At 49.1% G+C, this 20153-nt stretch overlaps 1 protein-coding gene across 2 annotated transcripts; it reads left to right on the top strand.

Moving 5' to 3' along the window:
• The first annotated feature begins 573 nt into the window (after positions 1–573).
• Positions 574–19222, top strand: ZNF280D (zinc finger protein 280D). 2 transcript variants are annotated; one of them, XM_063314496.1, is made up of 20 exons: positions 574–772; positions 3001–3152; positions 3579–3644; positions 3740–4038; positions 5215–5308; positions 5712–5852; positions 6125–6228; positions 7052–7278; positions 7907–8064; positions 8505–8605; positions 8703–8849; positions 9404–9538; positions 10325–10641; positions 10829–10966; positions 11524–11586; positions 12440–12558; positions 12643–12685; positions 15029–15077; positions 15967–16022; positions 16814–19222. In XM_063314496.1, the coding sequence occupies exons 2-20, from the start codon at positions 3008–3010 to the stop codon at positions 18327–18329; spliced, it is 3918 nt and encodes a 1305-aa protein (XP_063170566.1). In that variant the 5' UTR covers positions 574–772; positions 3001–3007; the 3' UTR covers positions 18330–19222. The 2 variants fall into 2 exon arrangements, with proteins under 2 accessions (XP_063170566.1, XP_063170565.1); XM_063314495.1 differs by lacking the exon at positions 5712–5852 and having other exon boundaries at positions 664–772.
• Positions 19223–20153: the final 931 nt, after the last annotated feature.

Raw genomic sequence — 20153 nt, 5'->3', positions numbered from 1 at the left:
GGGCACGCTTCGCGCGTGCGAACGGCCGGCTGCGCCGCTCCGTCTGGCCCGGCCAACCGGCCCGGCAGGCCTCTCGGGACCGCGGGCCAGCCGGACCTTTCAGGGCAACGCGGCCGCAGGCCACGTGGGGCCGCCCGCGGGGAGGGGCCTCCGCCCGCCCCGCCCCCGCGCCGCGCATGGCTGAGCGACCTGCGCCGCCGCCGCCGCCCGCGTTCCCCCGGCTGCCCTTCCTCGCTCCCGCCGCCGCCCGCCCGCCCGCCCGCGGGGTAAGCCGCGACCCGCCCCGCCGCCGCCGCCGCCCGCTCCGGGCCCGGGCGGGAGGGCGCCGCCGGCCCCGCCATCTTGGATGGAGCGCGGCCTCTTTCCCGGCCCGCCGCGGGCGCCGCCGCCCGGGGCCCTCCCGCACCGGGCAGCGGCGAGGCCTGTCAGTGCGGGGCCGTCCCGGCCGTCGCGAGGGCTCCGGAGGGAGGGAGGCGGAAGGGCGGCCCTCCGCCCAGCTACTTCGCGGGACCGGTGCCGCCCGCCGGGCCCTGGAGCCGCCTCGGGGGATAACGGAGCGCGCCTCTCTCTCCCCGCCAGGCCGCCGCCACCCCGGGCTCGATGCCGCCGCTGCCGCCGTAGACCGGCCCCCGGCCAGGGACTGGAGCCAGGCCGGCCGCTCTGCGCCTCTTCGGGGCCCCCGGAAGATCCCCGTCGCGGGCGGCGATCTGCATCAAGCCAGCCGGCCGCAGGCCCCGATCCCGCGATCCCTTTCTCGGCCGGCTCCTCCCGGGTAAATCGGCGGGAAAAGCAAGGCGGGGCGGTTGGTCGGAGGGGGCGCCAGGCCTGGTACGCTCCAGGCGGGATCAGGGAGAAGCCCTCGAGGACCGGCGCCTGGTCGGAGGGTCGCCGGTGGGGTCAGGCGCCGAGGCTGGGCGTGGAGCAGAAGGGGCCCGGTCTCGTCCAAACCGCGGGAGCAGGGAGGGAAGGCGCCAGGTTTCCTGCCGGGAAGCACCACGGGAGAAAAGAAAGGGGGGAGCAGGGAGGCGGTGAGGGGTCTTGGGGCTACGGCGGGTCTGGTATGGGGTGCGGAAAGGCCCGTGTCCGCTGGTGAAAATGGACGCCGGGTTTGCGCGCTCTTGCAGAGCGAAATCCTGCAATGGAGGGAAATCTAGGAGAGGTGGGTGGTAACGCTCAGCTGTGGAATTCCCTGTGGTGATGCCCCTTCTTCAGCAGTTTTCCGAGAGGACTAGATAAGTTACTAAAGGAGGAGGATCCATAACCAGCGGCTGTTAATCATCCTACCTGCAGCCTCCACGCTTCTAATTCTGTTCAGGGGACAAGAGGCCAAATTGACAAGCCTCTGAACTGCTCTGACACACTTACTTTCTGGCCTCCCCTCCGACACAAGCTGCAGAGAAGGGCTTCGTGGGCGGCTCTCCTGTGAAACGTTTTTGATCTTGCCAGTGGTCAGAACCACCTTGTTTACCTTGAAGGTTTTGCGTGCTGCTTTCCTTTTTATAATAACAGTATCATTGAAGTCACTCCGCAAACGTTCAGTGGAGCAACACAACCGCCTTTTTTTTTTTAGGTAATTCTCTCTACTGATTTTTACCTGAGATGCTTGTGCCAGCCTGAAATAATTGGCATAATGTGGAAAATCCAGGTTTCTTCCCAACTTTCATTCAGGGGAAATGTCCAAGGACTAAGTAAGATTTGTTAAATAGAATCGAATAGAACAGCTTTTATTGTCATTTCACTATATACCAAAGTGTAGATTAAAAGGAAATTTCATTACTATTGGCTCAGCAATGAAATAAAAATATCCTAATTATTATAATATGTATATACATTCTTTACCCATTCCACTTCTCTGATCTTGATCCCTAATGAATAATCGGTCCTACACACAGCACGTGTACCCATGGAGTGAGAAGGGGTTATTAAGAGTTCAGGAGTCTAATCACCCAGGGAACAAAACTATTATCTAATCTAGCTGTTCTACATCAAATGCAGCAGAACCTTTTCCCAGAGGGTAACAAGGAAAACAAGCCACAATGGGGTGGAAGGGGTCAGTAACAATATTTCGGGCTCTGGACAGGCAGCATGTATGCCCTATGTCCTGAATGAGAGGAAGTGAGATCCCAATTATCCTCTCTGCTGCCCTCACCACCCTCTGCACAGACTTCCTATCCGAGGCACTGCAGCCTCCAAACCGGACAGAAATACAGTTGGTCAACACACTCTCTATGGTGCCTCTATAGAAAATGAGGAGGACGGGAGGTGGAAGATGCGCTTTCCTCATTCTGCGCAAAAAATACAAACGCTGCTATGCTCGTTTTACCAAGAATGTGGTATTAAGAGACCAAGTCAGACTATTCGTCATCTGCACCCCCGGATACCTGATGCTACTGACTGACTCCACTGTTATGTCATTAATGAAGAGTGGCGCGTGGCTGGGCCAGTTTTTTCTAAAGTCGATAATGATCTCCTTGGCTTTTTCAACATTTAGCATCAGGCTGTTTATATTACACCCACCAAACCCTTCGCCTCCTCCCTGTAAGCCCAGTCATTGCCATCCCTGGTAAGACCCACCACAGGCAGACAGGCTGGCAGATGTGACAGAAAGGCCTGCTGTGGAAGAGGAGCATGGGCTGGTTGCAAGGACAAGGGATGGGACTGGACCAGATGGACCAATGATCTGACACCTGCATACAGCATTCATGCAGCAATGTTAGCTGACTGGGTGTAATCGGTTAAGCCGCTGGCTTTGCGTGATGCTGAACCTCTTAAACTGACCATACAAGCTGTGTTTGTGCAACGCGCTTGGTTGAAGTGTGGTCTGCTGGGTTGAAATTCGGTGTGTTGGAAAAAACAGCCTTTGTGTTTCTTCTCATGGTTATGCAGCTGTTTGGATCTGATGTAGTGCGGGGTTCCTGTAGCTGGGGAAACCTTTCCTGCTTCAGATTGGAACAGCTATGCACCCCTCTGCTTCACCTGCTGCTTTTTTTAATTCACTAGTTCCACAATGGCAGAGCTTTTCATGGAATGTGAAGAGGAAGAGCTTGAACCCTGGCAACAGAAAACAAAGCCCATTATTGTTGATGATGACGATGATGATGACGAGCCTATCTTCGTTGGGGAGTTTTTGAGCTCCAAACCAACCAATACCTGTAAGGGACTGTTTTGAACTATTGGGGGGCACATACAAGGGAAAGGACGAGGTTCAACAGTTAGTCACCTCAGGGTTGCAGTGGAATGCAGAGTGGCTAATAGGCTAGCCAACTTATTTGCAGTCCTGTCCTAAATAGGCTGACCCAGAAGTCCTGTTGAACTGGTAGGAATCGTAGCGTAAATGTATTTTAATTAAACTGGTGTAACTGTTCCTTGTGCTGTTGGATCCATTCTTGGAATGATTGCAGGAAATTCTGCAGCTTCTTTTAAGGAATGAGAAGTGTGCCAAGCATTTGGGTATTTCTTTAGGAATCGGTGCAACTTCATCGTGAGATGTTACTTTCCTTTGGGTTATATTGATAAGTTCTCTTGAGCATATTTTTGTTCTTTGTTTTCTGAAAGCAGTAATGGTACCTTTTTAACAGATATATTGAACAGAGTTAACCCGAATTCATCACGAATCGGAGTGCAGAATGGTGCCCCCAAAAGAGGTACGATGTTCTCCAAGCAATGCCTGAAAATGAAGTCTAAAAGTGTTCTGATTCTAGCAGTGCGTAATAACTCGTTTCCTCGTTCCACATGGCAGGTGCTGTGGCGGTTTCTCCAGGGTTTCACTCCGTGGGCAGACCCGCAACTAGTACTCTAGCTGTTCAGCCACAGCCGCGCATCAGCAGCATCTCAGGGACCTCTCAAGTCTTGCAGAGGCCACTTTCGGGATGTTCGTCGCCGCAGGAAGAAGCCAAGTCCAGCACTGGGATCTCTCAGCCAGTCAATAAATCTGCCCCGCCCCAGTCGTTGTCGCGGAACCTCCATATTCCTGCATCGACTCAGTCTGCCTCCAGGCCAGTGGCCACCGTGACAGCCCAGCCCGTTGCACTGAATCGGGTAGATTTGATTTCTTTAATTATTTACTTGGTTTATACCCCGAGTAGCAGCTGTGGCCCCACCTCGGTTCCTCAGAGAGGATCATTGGTTGTTCTCCTGCGATTTGGTGAGCAGGTTTGGCCCTGATGGTCATGTGATTGTGTTAACTTGGTGTGTTCAGAAGAGGAACCCTGAAGAACAAACTCAGCCAAAGGTGCATTCAGCTTTTCAGAAAGAAATGTGATTATAATTGGTACCTTATTCACTTCTGTAGTTTAACTATGTGTTAACGTAGTTAATTAAAGATTGATTGATGCATCGGCTTTAATTGGCTAAAAGATGGTGCTGGTTGGTCAAGCCATGAGATTGAAAGGGAAATCGCTTATAAACCTAGTCTGAGATTTCATCTGTGGCAGGCAAGAAGCGTCGTCTTCAGGGGCTCCTCTCTTCCACAGCCTCGCACCGTCTGGCTCTCCTGGGCAGAAGACTGGCACCTGGAGGCTGTGGGCCTGGGAAATGTGGGATGATTTCATCTTTCCTGAACTGGGGATTCCACCTCAGGGCTGCCTACCATGCCAGTAGCAAGAGCCCTCCCAACCTGAGAGGGCTGCTGCTGCTTGCAGTAGCCTTGTGATTTTTTTACCTGCCCAGCAACACAAATTCTCTGAAGTTCAGCAAGTTCTGAACTGCTTCCAGGCTTACTAGAGAGGTGGTTTTGTTGGTGAGATAAAAGAAAACAGATTTCTTGCTACGTACCCACCTGTTATTTTTCTAAAATAGGGATGTTTGCATAGACTCTGAAGCAGAGTTGAGAGTCATCGGGTGAGGTCCAGGGCACACTCCAGCTCAAGGCTGTTTTCTTTGTTGGGACTTACTGTGATAGGAGGTGAGGAAGGGCGGTTCAGGCCTCACGCTTGCGTTCCAAGCCCGCGGTGCAGCTGAGAGAGGCCGGCTGACAGGAGGCGAGAGGACGAGGCGGTGAAGCAGAAGAGGGCCTCCAGGCCAGACGGAGCACCTCTGCAGGGCTCTGGGAATGGGGAAGGTGCTTGGCAGAACAGCACTGTATCTGCCGAACGTACATCTTGCCAGAATAGGGCACATAACTGAAATGTGTAAACTTGTTGAACTCTTTTCTACGGCAACAGAAAAATGCTCCGAAGAGTCCCATGGCTGAGCTAATTAACACATTCTCCACAGGTTACCCCAGATAAAACTTCAGGCCTGACCTTTGGCATAAGGCAGAATTCAGGAGGGTCGCCATACCAGACTGCATCACCCATGAATACAACAGGTATGTCTGAGTCAAGTTTTTCATTTTGCTTGTGATTTGGGACAAAAAAGCCTTTAAAAAATGGGTGGCTGCAGGCTCACAATATTAAGGCAGGGACTGGCAAATGTTGGGTGACCATCTGAGTAAAGCTGAGGGTGTTTCTTGGGAGAATACCCTTCTTGATAGCAATAACTTTGACATGAAGACGCGGAGGGGCTTCCTTGCCTGTCATCCCCGTGGAACATGGTGGGACTGGCTTCTGAGAAAAGACGTCTTGGATTGCAGCATGAGCTGTGCGTGTGGACAGATTTTGTGTCTATTGGGGCCACTTTTAAGGGGCAGGAGGCCTGGCCTGGAATTTGAGAGGCTGAGCAGCAATTGGCTATGAAAAGCTATCTAAATTCAAATTTTAAAACATTTGTAGGCTTGTCCAAGCGTCCCTCCACTTCTGAAGCCAGTAGTATTGCTCCCAAAAAGGCCAAGGCTAATGAAACCGGCTCTCGGAGTGAGTCGCCTCTCCTGCCCCCTGTTAGACCTCCAAATGATCCGCCCCTGCTCGAGAAAGGTAGGATCACTGGACGCACGTTGTACGCCATGTGGGGGAAAGCTTGTCGGAAGGTGCTTTAAAGGCCGCCCTGAAAATACAAGCAGAAGAAGGGCATCAAAGCTTCTGGTCTGTGGGAATCGACGTAAGGGCTTCATTCACCTCTAGTGAGTTGTCAGATCGATTAAATGATGCCTTTGGAACGATCCCCCAGGCCGTTGATGTATTTAATTTATTTGTCTTACATAATCACACACACATTAAATAACAACATACCCTTTCTTTTTCCCCAGGTGTTGCTGCAAGTAACATTAAGAACGGAGCCCCTTTTCCACAAGCATGCCCAAAATGTAATATTCATTTTAACCTTTTGGAGCCATTGAAAAATCATATAAAGGTAAATATCTTTGGTGGGGAGGCAACAAAACACAGTTATAAAAGTGACATAGGGTCACTTGGCATTTCTAAACATGATAAAATCTGGGACTGTTTTATTCAGTTCTGTACTTTTAAAGAAAAGATTGGACACAGATAAAGATGACTCTGTTTTCTTATGGCTTTTAAAGGTTTCTTCCGTTGTCTTGCACAGATACCGTTTTAAATAATAGCTTGTTCAGCTGCCACACTTTGTTTGAGATGAACACACGTTCCCATTTCCAGTGAGAAAATGCACACTAAGTTCATCCTCTTAGTATTAGCCCGTGCTCCTGTAGCTGAAATAAGGCTCAGGCGAAGTATAAAAGTGAAAAATTCTGTGCAACTTGTATCAGCTATTACTTTCCCTGGATTTTTCCGGCTCTGTTGTGGAGATTGCTTTGTGGCATTGTCTTCTGTTTGCACCCTTACTGGACTTAATTTTTGGCCTGCTTTCCTATATGCCCCCCACCATCAGAAGTAATTTCATTTTATGGTGGTGTAATAATTTGCTAATTTGAATTTGGGATTATCAGTATTTATGGTGATCATTTTTATTTGAAATGAAGTGCTCTTAAGTGCAAGTAACAAGCAGTCACATTCTGAGAGGGTTTTCTTGGTAGTTGAAATGCGTGGCACGTTTATGTATTTAAACATTTGCCTTACTCTTTTTTTGTAGTCCTCTGAACTCAGATATCCAATTTTGATAAAAATCTGTATAGGCATCTTGATTATCTTCTTAGCGATTCCTCAGGATTGAGTAAATACCTTTGTTCAGAACTTACGGTGGCTGTTGGTCTTTTCAGTATTGCTGTCCTGATATGGTGCACACCTTTCTGGGAATAACCAAAATGGACTGCTCAAGTACATCACCTAAAACTGCTGAAACAGAAAAAGGAAAATTGATCATGTTAGTTAATGACTTCTATTATGGCAAGCACGAGGGAAACCTCCAGCAGGTGCGTCAGGAGCAGAAGACACATACGACATTCAAGTGCGCCAGCTGCACAAAGGTCCTCAAGAGTAACATCAGGTATTTATAGCCTGGGAGAGGAGCAGCTCTGACCTGGAGCTTCGGGGCAGCTGGAGCAGAGGTTGGCAGGCCTTAGCAGAGTCTTGGTTTATGTGTTGTTCTAGGTTATTTTTAATTTTAGCAGAACTGATCTCACATTCTTTCAAAGAGTTCTGCTCAATAAACCCAAAGGGGGATAAAATCACAGCTGGGAATTGCAGCAGGTCTCCATACTAACACCTCAGGTGGATACGTTGGGGAAAACAAGAGGCTCTGTCAGTGGCCAAGTCCCAAAGAAAATGAAAGCCAAATCCTCCATAATTAGGTGCCAGCACGCCCATGACGATCCAACCCCAGGGCTTCCTGCTCCCTTTGGTTCATATTTAGAACCTTTCATCTGCCACTCAACCATGGATGAGTGGTGTGCCAACATGCTTTAATGTACTGTTTTTCGGGTTCCTTGGATGCCACTCACCCAGCAGAGGAATTTACCTCTCGCTTGTGCAAAGGCTTTCCCTGGAGCCATCAACCAGAGGGTACCCATTGATACAGTGTGCCAAACAGCAGGGTCCTCCATCTCTCTCCAGTGCATGGAATTAGTGGTGTCCTCTTAAAAGCAGCTGCTTGAGCTGTGAGCTGTTCCTCCCAGGTTTATGAACCACATGAAGCATCACTTGGAGCTCGAGAAGCAGAACAGCGAGAGCTGGGAAAGCCACACCACCTGCCAACACTGCTATCGCCAGTTTCCCACACCCTTCCAGCTGCAGTGCCACATTGAAAGCACCCACACACCTCACGAGTCCTCCAGTGAGTCCTGTTTGGGAAAGATGGCGGGGGCGGGGGGGGCGAGGCATTCCCCAGATGAGAACCTTGGTGGGTTTTTGAGGCTGGGGCCGAGCCAGGGTTCAGGCGTTCTCAGCTGTCTGCCCATGGGCGTGGAAAGCAGTAACAGCAAACGTGGCCCTAGGCTTGCACTTGTGAGGTGAATATAGCTTATGACGCAGATCGGACAGTTCAACTAACTAAAACAATTGATCTGTTATATCTGTGCCGTGAGCAATACGCGTCTGTTTGCTTTCACTTAGAAGCCAAATTAAGGGCATCTTTGATTTGAAAAAAGCCCTGAGGTTCTGATAAATCCCCTTTGAGAGTCATGGCTGAATTACAGATGCCAGTAGTTTTGTGCCACTCCAGTGTTCTGATTTTTTTAAAAGTTGGTTCAGTTGTTGGTTATTCTCTTTTTTTAGCTATATGCAAAATCTGTGAACTCTCTTTTGAAACTGAGCAAGTTCTGTTGCAGCATATGAAAGACAATCACAAGCCTGGGGAAATGCCTTATGTCTGTCAGGTACTCCCAAACATTTTTTTTTTTGACATACGTTGGTCTATGCATTAAGAAGGTTGTGAGAAGTAAATATCTCTTTTCTCTTTATATTGATGTTTAGGTTTGCAATTATAGATCGTCAGCATTTTCAGATGTGGAAAAACACTTCAGATCTGTTCACGAAAACACAAAGAACCTGCTTTGCCCGTTTTGCCTTAAAGTTATTAAAATTGGGGCACCTTATATGCATCATTTTATGAGACATCAGGTAACGTTCATAATCTTTGTGGGAGGTAAGCGGGAGCCAAAGAATTGTTAACCACCCCGCTGTTAGTTCCTCCTCCCCACAGAAGATGGTTCCAGCTACTGTTCAGACGGAACCTCCTCTCCAGCGCAGTGCTGTCGTGCTGCCCCACATCTTGTCTTGAGACATGCTCATGTACCTCTTGGGCACAACTAATAGGAGTAACCCGTGGTGGCTGAAGCTGAGCAGGCAAGGAATATTTATGAAGAGATCTGTTTCTGGGAAGGCAGCAAAACTCTCCTTATTCCTGGCAAAGACTTGAGGGATAAGAAGCTGTTGTGGTTTCCAACTCAGTGTGAATGTTTTGAGATTGAATGTTGAACATAGTTAAATCCATTCATTACTTTATAGGCATTGTTGGAAGTGACCACAATTTTAACAATTTCAGGTCCTCTTGCAACGTAAAATTACTCTACTTGTGAATTCAGCATTATTAAAATGGAGGTTGGTGGTCTGTCTTACTATTTTGGGATGAGCATCCCTGTATTTTACCCCCCCCCTTTTTTTTTTTCCTGAAGAAAAAGGGAGTACATCGCTGTACCAAATGTAGACTCCAGTTCTTGACATGCAAAGAAAAACTGGACCATAAGTCTCAGCATCATCGGACCTTCAAAAAACCCGCTCAGCTAGAGGGCTTGCCTCCAGGAACCAAAGTAAGTGGACCGTCTGATGCAATAAATGCTGCTTCTGTGCAGATTCCTGGGAGCGAGTAGCCAAGGGGGTCTTGCGCACACCTTTCCAGGACATGCCTTCCTGGCTGGGGCTGTTTAGCCAGCTGCCCGCAGGGGTCTTGTCCGACCACTCCCCAGCGGAATGGAACACAGCTGCTGTGGCGTAGGTGTGGTTGGCTCTGCATTTGCAGCCCCTTTGGGAGTCTCTGCTTTAAGGACGTGCTGGTCTGCAGCTTTTCCATGGGAATGCGTATTTCTTTTCATGGTGATGATGGTGGTGTCCCATAGAATTTGCTTTTCACTAACCGTACAGATGTCAAAAAGTCCTGGGTACCTTTTGGCAATATCCATTACCTTCCTGTCGGCTTAGGCATAAGTTTGCAATAGAATAGAGACTTTCTGGGGGAGCGTCTTACTCCGGGCTGATGAAGGGAGATGTTGCTTTAGCTAACAGCCCAGCCCTCATCACGTCGCAGGCTGTTCCGTGTGTTCTGGCGCTTTCTTGGTTTGACAGTAAGATTCCAGCTATCCCCGATCTTGGGTCAGAATTTGGCTGTTCTGTGGGTGATGCGTGAGAGTGCTGCAGCTACGGAAAAAGTGTGCGTGAGGGAGAGGAAGAGAGAGGCTTTGCTTGGATTCTTCCTCCGCTGAAAGTGGGTGGGCACTAGTTCCACGGAGCGTACGCCGACATTCCTTTCGAAACCTGAGCAGGCAGGTCAGTGCTTGTGTTTGTGAGGCGGAGGGCGCTGAAGGGGTCTCGTGTCCTAGGTGACAATCAGAGCTTCCGTTGGATCCCTTCAACCGGCGTCTGTGACGGCGTCTCCTGCGAACACGAATGCGCCCACCTTGCTGTTGTCTCCCGGGACTAACGTGACGAACAGCAAGATGCAGAACAAATTGAACACGAGTAAGGGAAAGGCACGGCTGAAGCCGCTGAGCATGCAGAAGAAGCAGATCCTGGGGGGGAGCGTCAGCGGGGGGGGCAAGAACAGGAGCAGCAGCAGCAGCAGCAGCAGCAGTAGCGGCGGTGGCAGCGGCGGCGGGAAGACCAATAAGATTGCAAACACAGCACTAAATAACCTCAGGTAACTCTTCCCAGAACTTGGTGTAGAACCTCAAAAGACCCCGGGGCTTCTCCAGCTCCAGACACCCACTCTGCAGCGTGGATTGGGCACCACGATTTAAGCTGAGCAGTTGTATCCAGTGGAAAGTGGCTTGATGGGAGAATTAACTTACTCTTTGGTAACTCATTGTGACATCGGTCCCTCACAGGTGTCCTGATATTCAGAAATGCATTGAGTGTTCCTCGGACATCCGGACTTTTGCGAGTCACTTCCCAGCATATGTCCGCTGCAGTTTGTGCAGATACGGCACCAGTTGCAGTAAAGCGTACGTGAATCACATGATGAGGTGAGAGACCTTCCGCCCCCAGGCCAACACTGGGGAGGCTGAGGGTGGGTGACGTCACCGCTTAGCCTTCCAGCCTGGATCAAGTGGTGTTTGTTGAGATATATGCAATTAGCTTCTGCCACAGTAAAATAAGCTGCCTTAAAACCGAGATATGAACACGGACAAAATAAAACCGCCATCTCCCTGATCCCACTCCCTGGCTGGCTGCTTCCAGCTCAATGTATTTATTTATTCTTCAAACTTCTATCACCACCCATCTCCCCCACTGTTTGCCCTAAAGGCTTGTGGGAAAAGCATGGCTGTGCCAGAGATGCTAGGGAAGGGGTCTTCCTCCCTTCAGGGGAGGGGCTGCTAGAATTTCTTTCCAGCCTTTTGTCAGGTGAATTTGGAGTTTTTATTCATGTTTTGTTTAACTATTTTGGCACAGAATATGCTGCTTTATACAAGATGCATTACAGAAATCATGTGATTCTAGCTTTTTTTCATGTATTATATTTTATGGTAGAAGCAAGTCATTTTTTCAAGAATTCGGTTTAAGGTACTCTGTTTTTTTCTAGCTTTCATAGTGCTCGTCAAACTAAAAGATTTTGGATTTATAAGACACATTCAGATGAATTGAGGTAACCACCTTCTAGCTTTTTTTAATTAAAGCTGTGCGCTTTTGATAGTATGGGGTGCCATTCTAGCATGCTTCCCAGGAAGTAAATCATCCTGTGCTCAGTGGTGGCAGTGGAGCTGTGGGGTTGTGTGGCAAGTGGGAGCCCACAGCTATGTGGACCCCCATGGTATCTGGGGAGGGGGCTCTCCCACAGGTAAGGTCTTCATCCCCACCACTCAGTGGCCTTGGGGAAGGGAGGGGGTGATTCCATTGGCTCCCTGAAGAGGGGGGACGAGGATGTGAGGTCTTGAGTGGGCCTCAACAGCTCACCCGAAAGTGCATTCCTGGTGATGGTCTCAGTTACTGCTGAATGAGATGTAGACGGTAGGCAGTTTGTATTTCTTATAGGAGGGATTCACTGAAAAATTAAAACTTGGTAAAATGATTTGAAATGTGTGCCTGTCCTGATATTTATTAAATATTGCCAGGCATTTTAATTTCTCGTTAATAATCCATACTTTAAGTCCCATTTTAGAATTTAAATATAATTTATTTTTTTGATCTAATGTCACTAGTCCAATTCAAGGGCATAGCGAAGCCATTCTTCCCAAGGGGCACTGGGAATTTTGCTGTGGGGAAAAAAAAAGTGCCACCGTTCCATCTGTCCCATTCTTCCCAGCATCAAACCTCCTGCAGTATGATTCCCAGGAAAAGCCTGGAAGGGACAAGCAGGAAAGCTAGGATTCTTGTCAGTCAGTGGCTGCCTCATGGGTATTAACAGGGCTGACAGGGCACCCAGCAAGGGCAAGCATGTGCTCTGGTCACCTTGTCCATCTCACCCTCCCAACCCACCCCCGCTCCCTTCTCCTCCCCAGGGGCACCACTGTGGTTTGCCTTAACTGTGACTTCCTGACAGACGTTTCTGGCCTGGACAAGATGGCCACCCACCTCAACGAAAGTCGGGCTCATACTTGCCAAGTGATTGTGGAGCACGGTAGGTGTCTCCGAGGCCTCAGCTTCTGAGGGGACAGTGAAACAGCAGCATTGGCCTTGATGATGGAATTCTCTCTTTCTTCAGTTCCAGTTCCCTTGGGTGATTCAGCGGCTGCTGGCCTTCCTGGGTGAGTTTCTGAAATGCAGTTCTTTGGTCAGCTGGGTAGATGGGGAGGTTCTTTGCTTCTACATGAGAAGGTTGTGGGAAAGCAAGTTTGGCTGTGCCCTTGATTAGATGCGCACATTTCCTTTTTCATGTTCTGTTACCAAGGGTGGAACATGTGTTCCCAGGCCATTTGCTTTACTGGCTCGGTTTCTTGCTCTCCTCCCCAGCCCTGAAACCAAGGGGCATGTGAGAGGAAGGTGGCTCTGGGGTCCTCCTCAAGCAGGGAAAAACCCTTTTAGGGTCCCAAGCAGGGGTAGTTAAAGGGTTTCACCATCTAAGAGATCGTTGTGTTGTGGTTCATTCTTACCAACAGTGCCTCCAGGAGTAGCCACCAGAATAACCCCTCTAGGAGAAGCTTTTCCCCAGATTTGGCACCGAACTGCTTCTAGTAGCAGGAAGGGGCAGAAGCACAGCCCCCATTGTAATGGGTGCTCTGATCCCTGCCTCTAATCCTGGAGGTTTAGAAAAGGCTGAAAATGGCTGAATCAGGGCCAGAGACATTTGCCCTCTTAAACGGATAGAGGTGGCATGAGCAGTGATTGGCTCCAGTGCTGGCAGACCCTTTTTGTCCCAAGGGCCTCATGGATAACATTGGTGATGCCTTTTGTGGCCCACAAGGTGGAATCATGATGAACGATGCAGCTGGTGTCATGCCATACTTCAGCGAATTAGATTTCACTTTACGCTGCATCCACAAAGATGATGACCATCACCGGCCATTTCTTTGAGTAAAAAGCCTTTGGAAAGTTAAATTGGGTTGCAAAAACTGATGAGAGGACATGTTTGTATAAGAGACGGGCCTTTCTCACTATCCATGCAGAGGAATTACTCCTCCCTAAACACTAAAAATCAATCCTGGTGGGTGATAAGCTGTTTGCTTAGAAGTCAATACGTTTGAATAATGCATAGCTAGTCTTGGGTCCAGACTGGGCTTGAAAAATTACTGCAGAAAAACCTGCACTATAAGTGACAGGTTGGGGTCTTGCCTGTTTGGGAACAGAGTGTTGCAGGACAGCCTCTTTGTTCTGGGCAAGATCCGTCGATGGAGCACAAGGCTTCGCCCACCCTGCTTTTGTGGACCTGTTAAAATCACACAGGGTGTGGAGAGGAGGCAGAAGTTCTCCTTCTACAGCACCCTCAGCGTCCCTGGTCTTTTCATGGGAGCCACACGTGTAAAGTAAGGTTGAAAGCAGGTGAAGAGAGGAGCAGCCTCGCTTGTTGTTCCTGTGCCATTGTCTGATGCAGAAAAGAAGACTCTGAGATTGCAAAAACCACAACCAGGGGCCGAGCTGAGAAACTCTAGGCTGTCCCTTTTCTCTTCTTTCTTTGCTTCGTGCTTTGTGTGAGCAAATGTTCTCGCAGCTCTGTTGCACTACCAGGAGAACATGGAGCTGGGGGGAAAACTGCCCCCGAGAAGCCAGACAGGAGATGTTTAAGCCACTCTTCTTGATGATATACAGGTAGTCCTTGCTTATTGACCATTTGTTTAGTGGTGGTTTGGACTTAATGACAGTGCTGGAAGAACTTACAACCTGTCCTCACATTTATGACTGTCGCAGCATCCTGTGGCCACATGATCGCCATTTTCGCCAGCTTCCCAGCCGGCTTCTGGCAAGCAAAATCAATGCGGAACCGCATGGTTTGCTTAATGACAGCCGCAAAAAAGGTCATAAAATCGGATTGGATTTGCTTAATGATCGCTTCACTCAGCAACTGAAATTCCAGTCCCAGTTGTAGTCGTTAAGTGAGGACTACCTGTAACCAGGCCTCCCTCCTCCACCTCAGGGAAAGGATAGAGCGGGTAGCAAGTATGATATATCTTTTTCTAGCTTCAGCTTACAATAGAATAGGAAAGTTTTGAGGTGGAGTTACCAGGAAAGCACAGCTTATATTCTTCCCTTCCCATGCAGTAGAGTAAGGAGGACATCATGCAAAAGGTTGAAACTGTTAAAAACGGTCGTGTTCCATTCCCAAGTCAGTGAGTTTTGTGCACTCCTTCTACTTAGGCACTAAGAGAAATATTGCGGGTATGAACACCCTCTCCTCCCTTCTCAGAGTAGTGGGCTTTTCTCAGCAGCCTCACGCCATGTTGGGCCACTATGACACAATGCTTTGGCAAGAGTCAAACCACAGGCAGAGATCCACGGCAGGTTCTTGTTTTGTGGGAAGTAAAAGAATCCAGTAACTCTTAATGGAGATTTTCAAACAGCTTGAAATTTAAAAATACATGTTTGTGTTTTTTCACATTAGTTTTAGATAACATATTATCAATGTCAACACTAACCAATGTTGTTTTGTCCTTTAGCCTAGCAAAGGATGCATTATTGAAAAATGAAATTGAAGAAAAGTCAGAGGTAGTCCCTTTTTTTGTCTTAAAACCTTTGTGTAGCCATATCTACTGAAAGTATTCAGCAGATGATGTGTAAGTTCAGCTGTAACAATGAACTACTGAATAACCCCTAGTGCAAATACACAGACTTCAAACGCAACGTCCATTTTAGATTTTCAGAGGATGGGCTTCAGAATGGTAGCCATATTCTTAATAAGGAACAGACCAAATTTTAAAGAGCCACCCTTTCCACCTTTGTGCCAGTAGCACAATGTTCCGTTGACATCTTTTAGCGCGGAGAAAGAAAAAAACTCCCCCCAGATCTGGCGGTAAATTGGCATTGCCCTTGAAGGTGGCGGGAAAGAGCTGCTGGAGCACGTCCGCGTCTCGTAGAAAGTGGTCTGGGAGGTGGAGGGGGACAACGGCAAGGCTCCTGTGCCTCTGCATCAGGAGGAAGCAGATAGGAAATAACAGTGCTGAATGTAAACATCTGGCCGGGAGCAGGATCTGGCGTTATTGTTACCTACCCCGCATGGGTGTACACAGCATCCCCAGCTTCTGAGGTAGTTGCTGCACCCCTTTCCTGCTGCGATGAACGCTTGCGCTCTCCTCTCCCTCTTCTGCCTGGCCAGCCGGCTTCTCCAGGATCTTGAGCAGCCGGCCCTCTGCATGTGCAAGGTTCCCCTAGCTCCGTAGCTGGCTTTGCTTTCACCGCGTTCCTGATCCAGATCATAGCTGCCTCCGCATCTGGCTCAAGGGTTTCCCTCCTCTGGGTGTTTCTGCGGCCACTCCGTTGGGGATCCAGGCTGATATGGCATACTGTGGATTGTGTTCATTTGTTTGTGGTGGTATTAAATGTGAATATTGAGCAAAAAAACCACTATACTATGTTATATTGTGTTCTGTTCTTTTAGAAATGTTCAGTGCCTGCTATGTGTGAAGAGCAAGGGAAAGCATCCATTTCAGAAAGGTAATAAAGTTAAGTCTTCCACAAACTAAAGTGTGAATGAACTTGGGGCTTTTAAATAATATGCGGTGAGTGAAATCAAGAAGTTGACCCCTGGATTTTTGCAAGTGTTGAACTGGGGTGTGCGATTCTTTGGATTGGGAGGCAGCAAGGCGCTTTGAAACGGGAATGTTATAGAAGCAATGCATCTCTTTATCATGCAACAGGTGGCAATTCCAGGGAAACGTGTGGCTGCTTTAAAGGGTGGCAAGCAGGAATTCTATTCTTGCTCCCGTGTGCTCTGAACTTGCACAGAGGCCCCCTTAGCCACAGTTGCCACCTACTCCTTGAGCAGGAGCCTCAAGTCTGGGAGGATCCCCAAATTGCGCCACAGTCCTGTCCAGGGAAGAGCTGCCCTGCCCAGAATCCGCGATGATAGATCCCCAGACCCCAGGGGGCCACACCCCAAAGCTGCTCTTTCTTGCTAAAGTTCAGTCAGAGCTGGTTCCTCCCCATCCAGACCCTGACAGCCCGCAGGCCTCAGGTCAGCATCGCAGCAGCGTCGTCTGCCTGGCCAGGTGTGGAGATGCACAACTCGGCACCAACACATGCTGCCACACCCTGTGCCGTCAGATGAGCTTGCCCAGCAATTCCACATAGATTTCAAAGAGGAGCAGTGAGAGACCCAAGCCTGCAGACACCTCATACTGCAGGGGCCTAGGGCCAGACCTGCTCCCCGCAATGCCCAACAGGCTGAAGCAATTAGCGTGTTTTATTACAGTCAAGTGATTAAAGTGCTCATGTCACTTTTTCAGCCCACAGATGAAAGGGTCTGCGAGAAAAACAAATGCAGATCTTCCTGGAGAACAGAACGGCGACACTGCTTTAGCTGTTGACCGTGACAAAACTAAACTGCCAGTTCCAGAAAACAGAAGGAGTTCAGAGTTTCAGGCCCGCCCCAGTAGCCCTGCAAGAAGAGGGGCCTTGGGGGGCCTTGGATGCCAGCGCAATGAAAGCTCACTGGCGGCTGGGCACAAAGGGAAGCTGTCTCCCACTGTGGAAGACGTTTTGGGCCCAGAACCAGAAGCCTGCTCGAAAGACTGTGCTGGAGAAGGCAGCACCAGCAGCCTGGGAAGCCAGACAGACAGAGACGGTTCAGGTGCCGAAGAGAAAGGCAACGTGTCGCCGTCTGCTGCAGCCACTTCAGAACTTTGTGCCTATTCCAAAGGCCCTGAAGGCCATGGTGTAAAAGTTTCTGCAAACCCGGAGAATCTTGGTCTTTTAGCTGCTGAAAACAAAAGTGGTTTGCCCGTCCCAGAAGGGGCTTGTGGCTCAGAGTTCGTAGCCAGCTCGAGTAGCACGGCAGGCCCTGCGGGGGACCGCTCCCCGAATCAGGGCGACCTCGGCTCTCTGGCTGCAGAGCACGAAGGCCGCGCAGCCGCTGCAGAAAGCTCCTGTGGACCGTTGCTTGAGGCCTGCTCCCCTGACCCCGCAGGGCCTGAAGCAGCAAGGGATGCAGACCCTCCAAGAAACCAAAGCGATGTTTCTTTTTTGGTTGCCATGCACGAAAGAATGGAAAATGCCTCTGCTTTAGGAGAGTCAGCTCATTCAAACAATTCTGCAGGTCTTGCAGGTGAAGGAGATGAGGACAGAATCGAAGACGGGGCTAACATAGCATCTCTGACCACACAATGTGAAGAAAGTATCTCCAGAGAAGAGTCACCCACTGCTGAGCTCCAGACTTCTTCAAAAAAAACTGCAGCCAGAATGGCAAGGGATCCTGTTGGGAGTCCAGCTGCAGGCGAGTGTGAAGGAAGTCCCTCTTCGTCAGCTGTGAAAAACACAGCCGCTCCAGGGTTGCAAGCAAATTCATTGGGGCGCTCTTGTGGAGAGGCAGCCTTGGACAAGCGAGGAGGAGAAGCAGACTCAGCGGAGCTTGGAAGCAGTAAAAGCAGTGCTTGTCCAGAGCAGGCCGATCCTGATGTCCGGGCAGAGGTGGCCGATTTGGCTGAAGCTCAACTGGCAGACATGAACGTTGATACCCCCCAGTTGGCATCCGGTGATGAAGAGGTCAGCTTTGAACAGTTCTTGAGAAGAAGGGGAGAACCGGACTCTGCCCATTCAGACGCAAGCGAGCAAGGCAGCGTTCATCTGGAGCCGTTGACTCCCTCGGAAGTGCTCGAGCACGAGGCTACGGAGATCTTGCAGAAGGGAGGGGTTCCAGCCTCGGCCAAAAAAGCCAGGCTAGGTTTCGAGCCAGCTGACACGCCTTCTGGAGGCAGCAGCCCGAGCCGAGAGGACTCATCTGTTAGCCAGGAGGAAGAAAGCTGAAGGAAGGTTCTTGCCTTGGCAGTGCATGGATTGTGAAAGGTGAAACAGGCAAGGCGTGGTTGCTGCCTGTCGGTTGCCAGTTAGGTGGGCAGACACCCTGAGATCAGAGAGCCCCGAAGACACCAGTGGCTGCTTGCAATAAATCTTAATCTGTGAAGCCAGAGGAAAAGGGGTTGTTGGATTCAAAGTAAGGGCTCCATAGAAACCACATTTTTAAAAACTACTTGGGAGGATGTGTGCCAGAAGGACAACTCCAAAGGGAACCCTGGGCTGGAGGTTGCATTCCATCCCATCAGTGGTAATAGTTTGGAACTCGGGCACCTCTGGACTGGTGTGATCTTACAAGAGGCCGAGCTCACCTTGAATACGTTTGTGGGTTTCCGTGTACACAAGCAGAACAAAATAGTACAAATCTGTTTGTAGGAAAGGCGGCATATGATGAGCCCCCTGGCTCTTCCTTTGGGGCAGGTACTCTTTTACGCTTTCTGTTAACGGCGGGCCCTGAAAACACAAAGCAGCTTGAAAGAAATACAAAGCTGAAAGGATGTAATCTGTTACCAAAAGAAAGGAGGAGGAACTTGGAAGCATTTAAATCAGGTATTGAAGGGGGCCTTTTGGATCTAAATTTATGTAAAACAAATTGAAGTGAAATTATGAGGTGGGGTGGGGTGGGGTGGCATGAAAATCCTTTTGATATACTGTAGCTAGTGAAGGAATGCGTAACATTTAACAGCAGTTTGCTTTTTAAATATTAACACGCTTAACTAAAATGCTCCATCTGACTCTTGTAGAAAGTGATTTTGGACTTGAGGTTTGTTTTTATGAACTTAAATGTTTTGAATTTCCGTTAAGACACCAATGTACATATTTTGGAGTAAATATTTGCAAGAAAAGATTACGAGTTTTATTCCTGTTCGTGTACATTTGAGAAACTTGCTGTTTCCCAGGCTGTCGCTTGCCCTTTTCCCCCAGAAGGAATGCATTTAGGCCCCATGTACAATTTGTACCATCCCTGTAATTGCAAATGCATGCAAACAGTATTTAGGTTTTTTTAGCCTCCCAAGGCACAGCACGTTCTGAGGCAATACTGAGCTGCTGCTATCATTCACCTTCCGGTGCCACTGAAACTTCTTCAGTTCTCCAGAAAACGTAGGTCTCAGGCTGGATCATCTCTGAAGAGAGGATCACAGCAACAGAAATTGCTAGGAAAGTCGCAGAGGCTGGTGTATTGGGGCGGAACCTCTGTTCTTTCCAGCAGTCTCCCTCTCGTTGGGGGGGGGGTGTTGGAAGGATTAATAAGGCTACCCAACTTGAGAATTATGACTGGCATACAAGTTTAAAACCAGTATGAAGATGAAGCCCCACAACATACGTATGTAGCCAAGGCACAGGACCATTTCAGGCCATGGGACGGGGGGCTTCAAAGAGGCCCTTCTGTTTAGAGTGGCCCGAGATCCAGGAGGCTCTCCTACCCTGACCCATTGAAGGAAGGGCGGATGCAATCTTTCTCCTTAATTTGAATTGTATAGATGTGGCAGATGCTTCAGAACATCGGGAATTTTTTTTTCCTCCAGCACCTGCAAGCATAAATGTACAGATCAACCAAAATGGAATGGAATTAAACCTTTCGGGGGAGAGAAAAAGAACTGCATTTAGCCTTGCAGTTCAAGGCAGTGTTCTAACTAGAGCAGAGTTGTAAACAAGCTTTAGAGGCAATTCACAAAGACTTTTCAGCCGCCAAATAGAGAATGCCAACCTGTAAAGGCTCAGAGAGCCCCAGCCTTGATTTTATCTGAAAAATAGCCTGCAGAGTTTTGAAAGAAG

The sequence above is a fragment of the Candoia aspera genome, chromosome 13 (genome assembly GCF_035149785.1).
Source record: "Candoia aspera isolate rCanAsp1 chromosome 13, rCanAsp1.hap2, whole genome shotgun sequence".
Taxonomy (NCBI): Eukaryota; Metazoa; Chordata; class Lepidosauria; order Squamata; family Boidae; genus Candoia; species Candoia aspera.
This window is presented reverse-complemented; position numbering and strand designations above follow the sequence as displayed.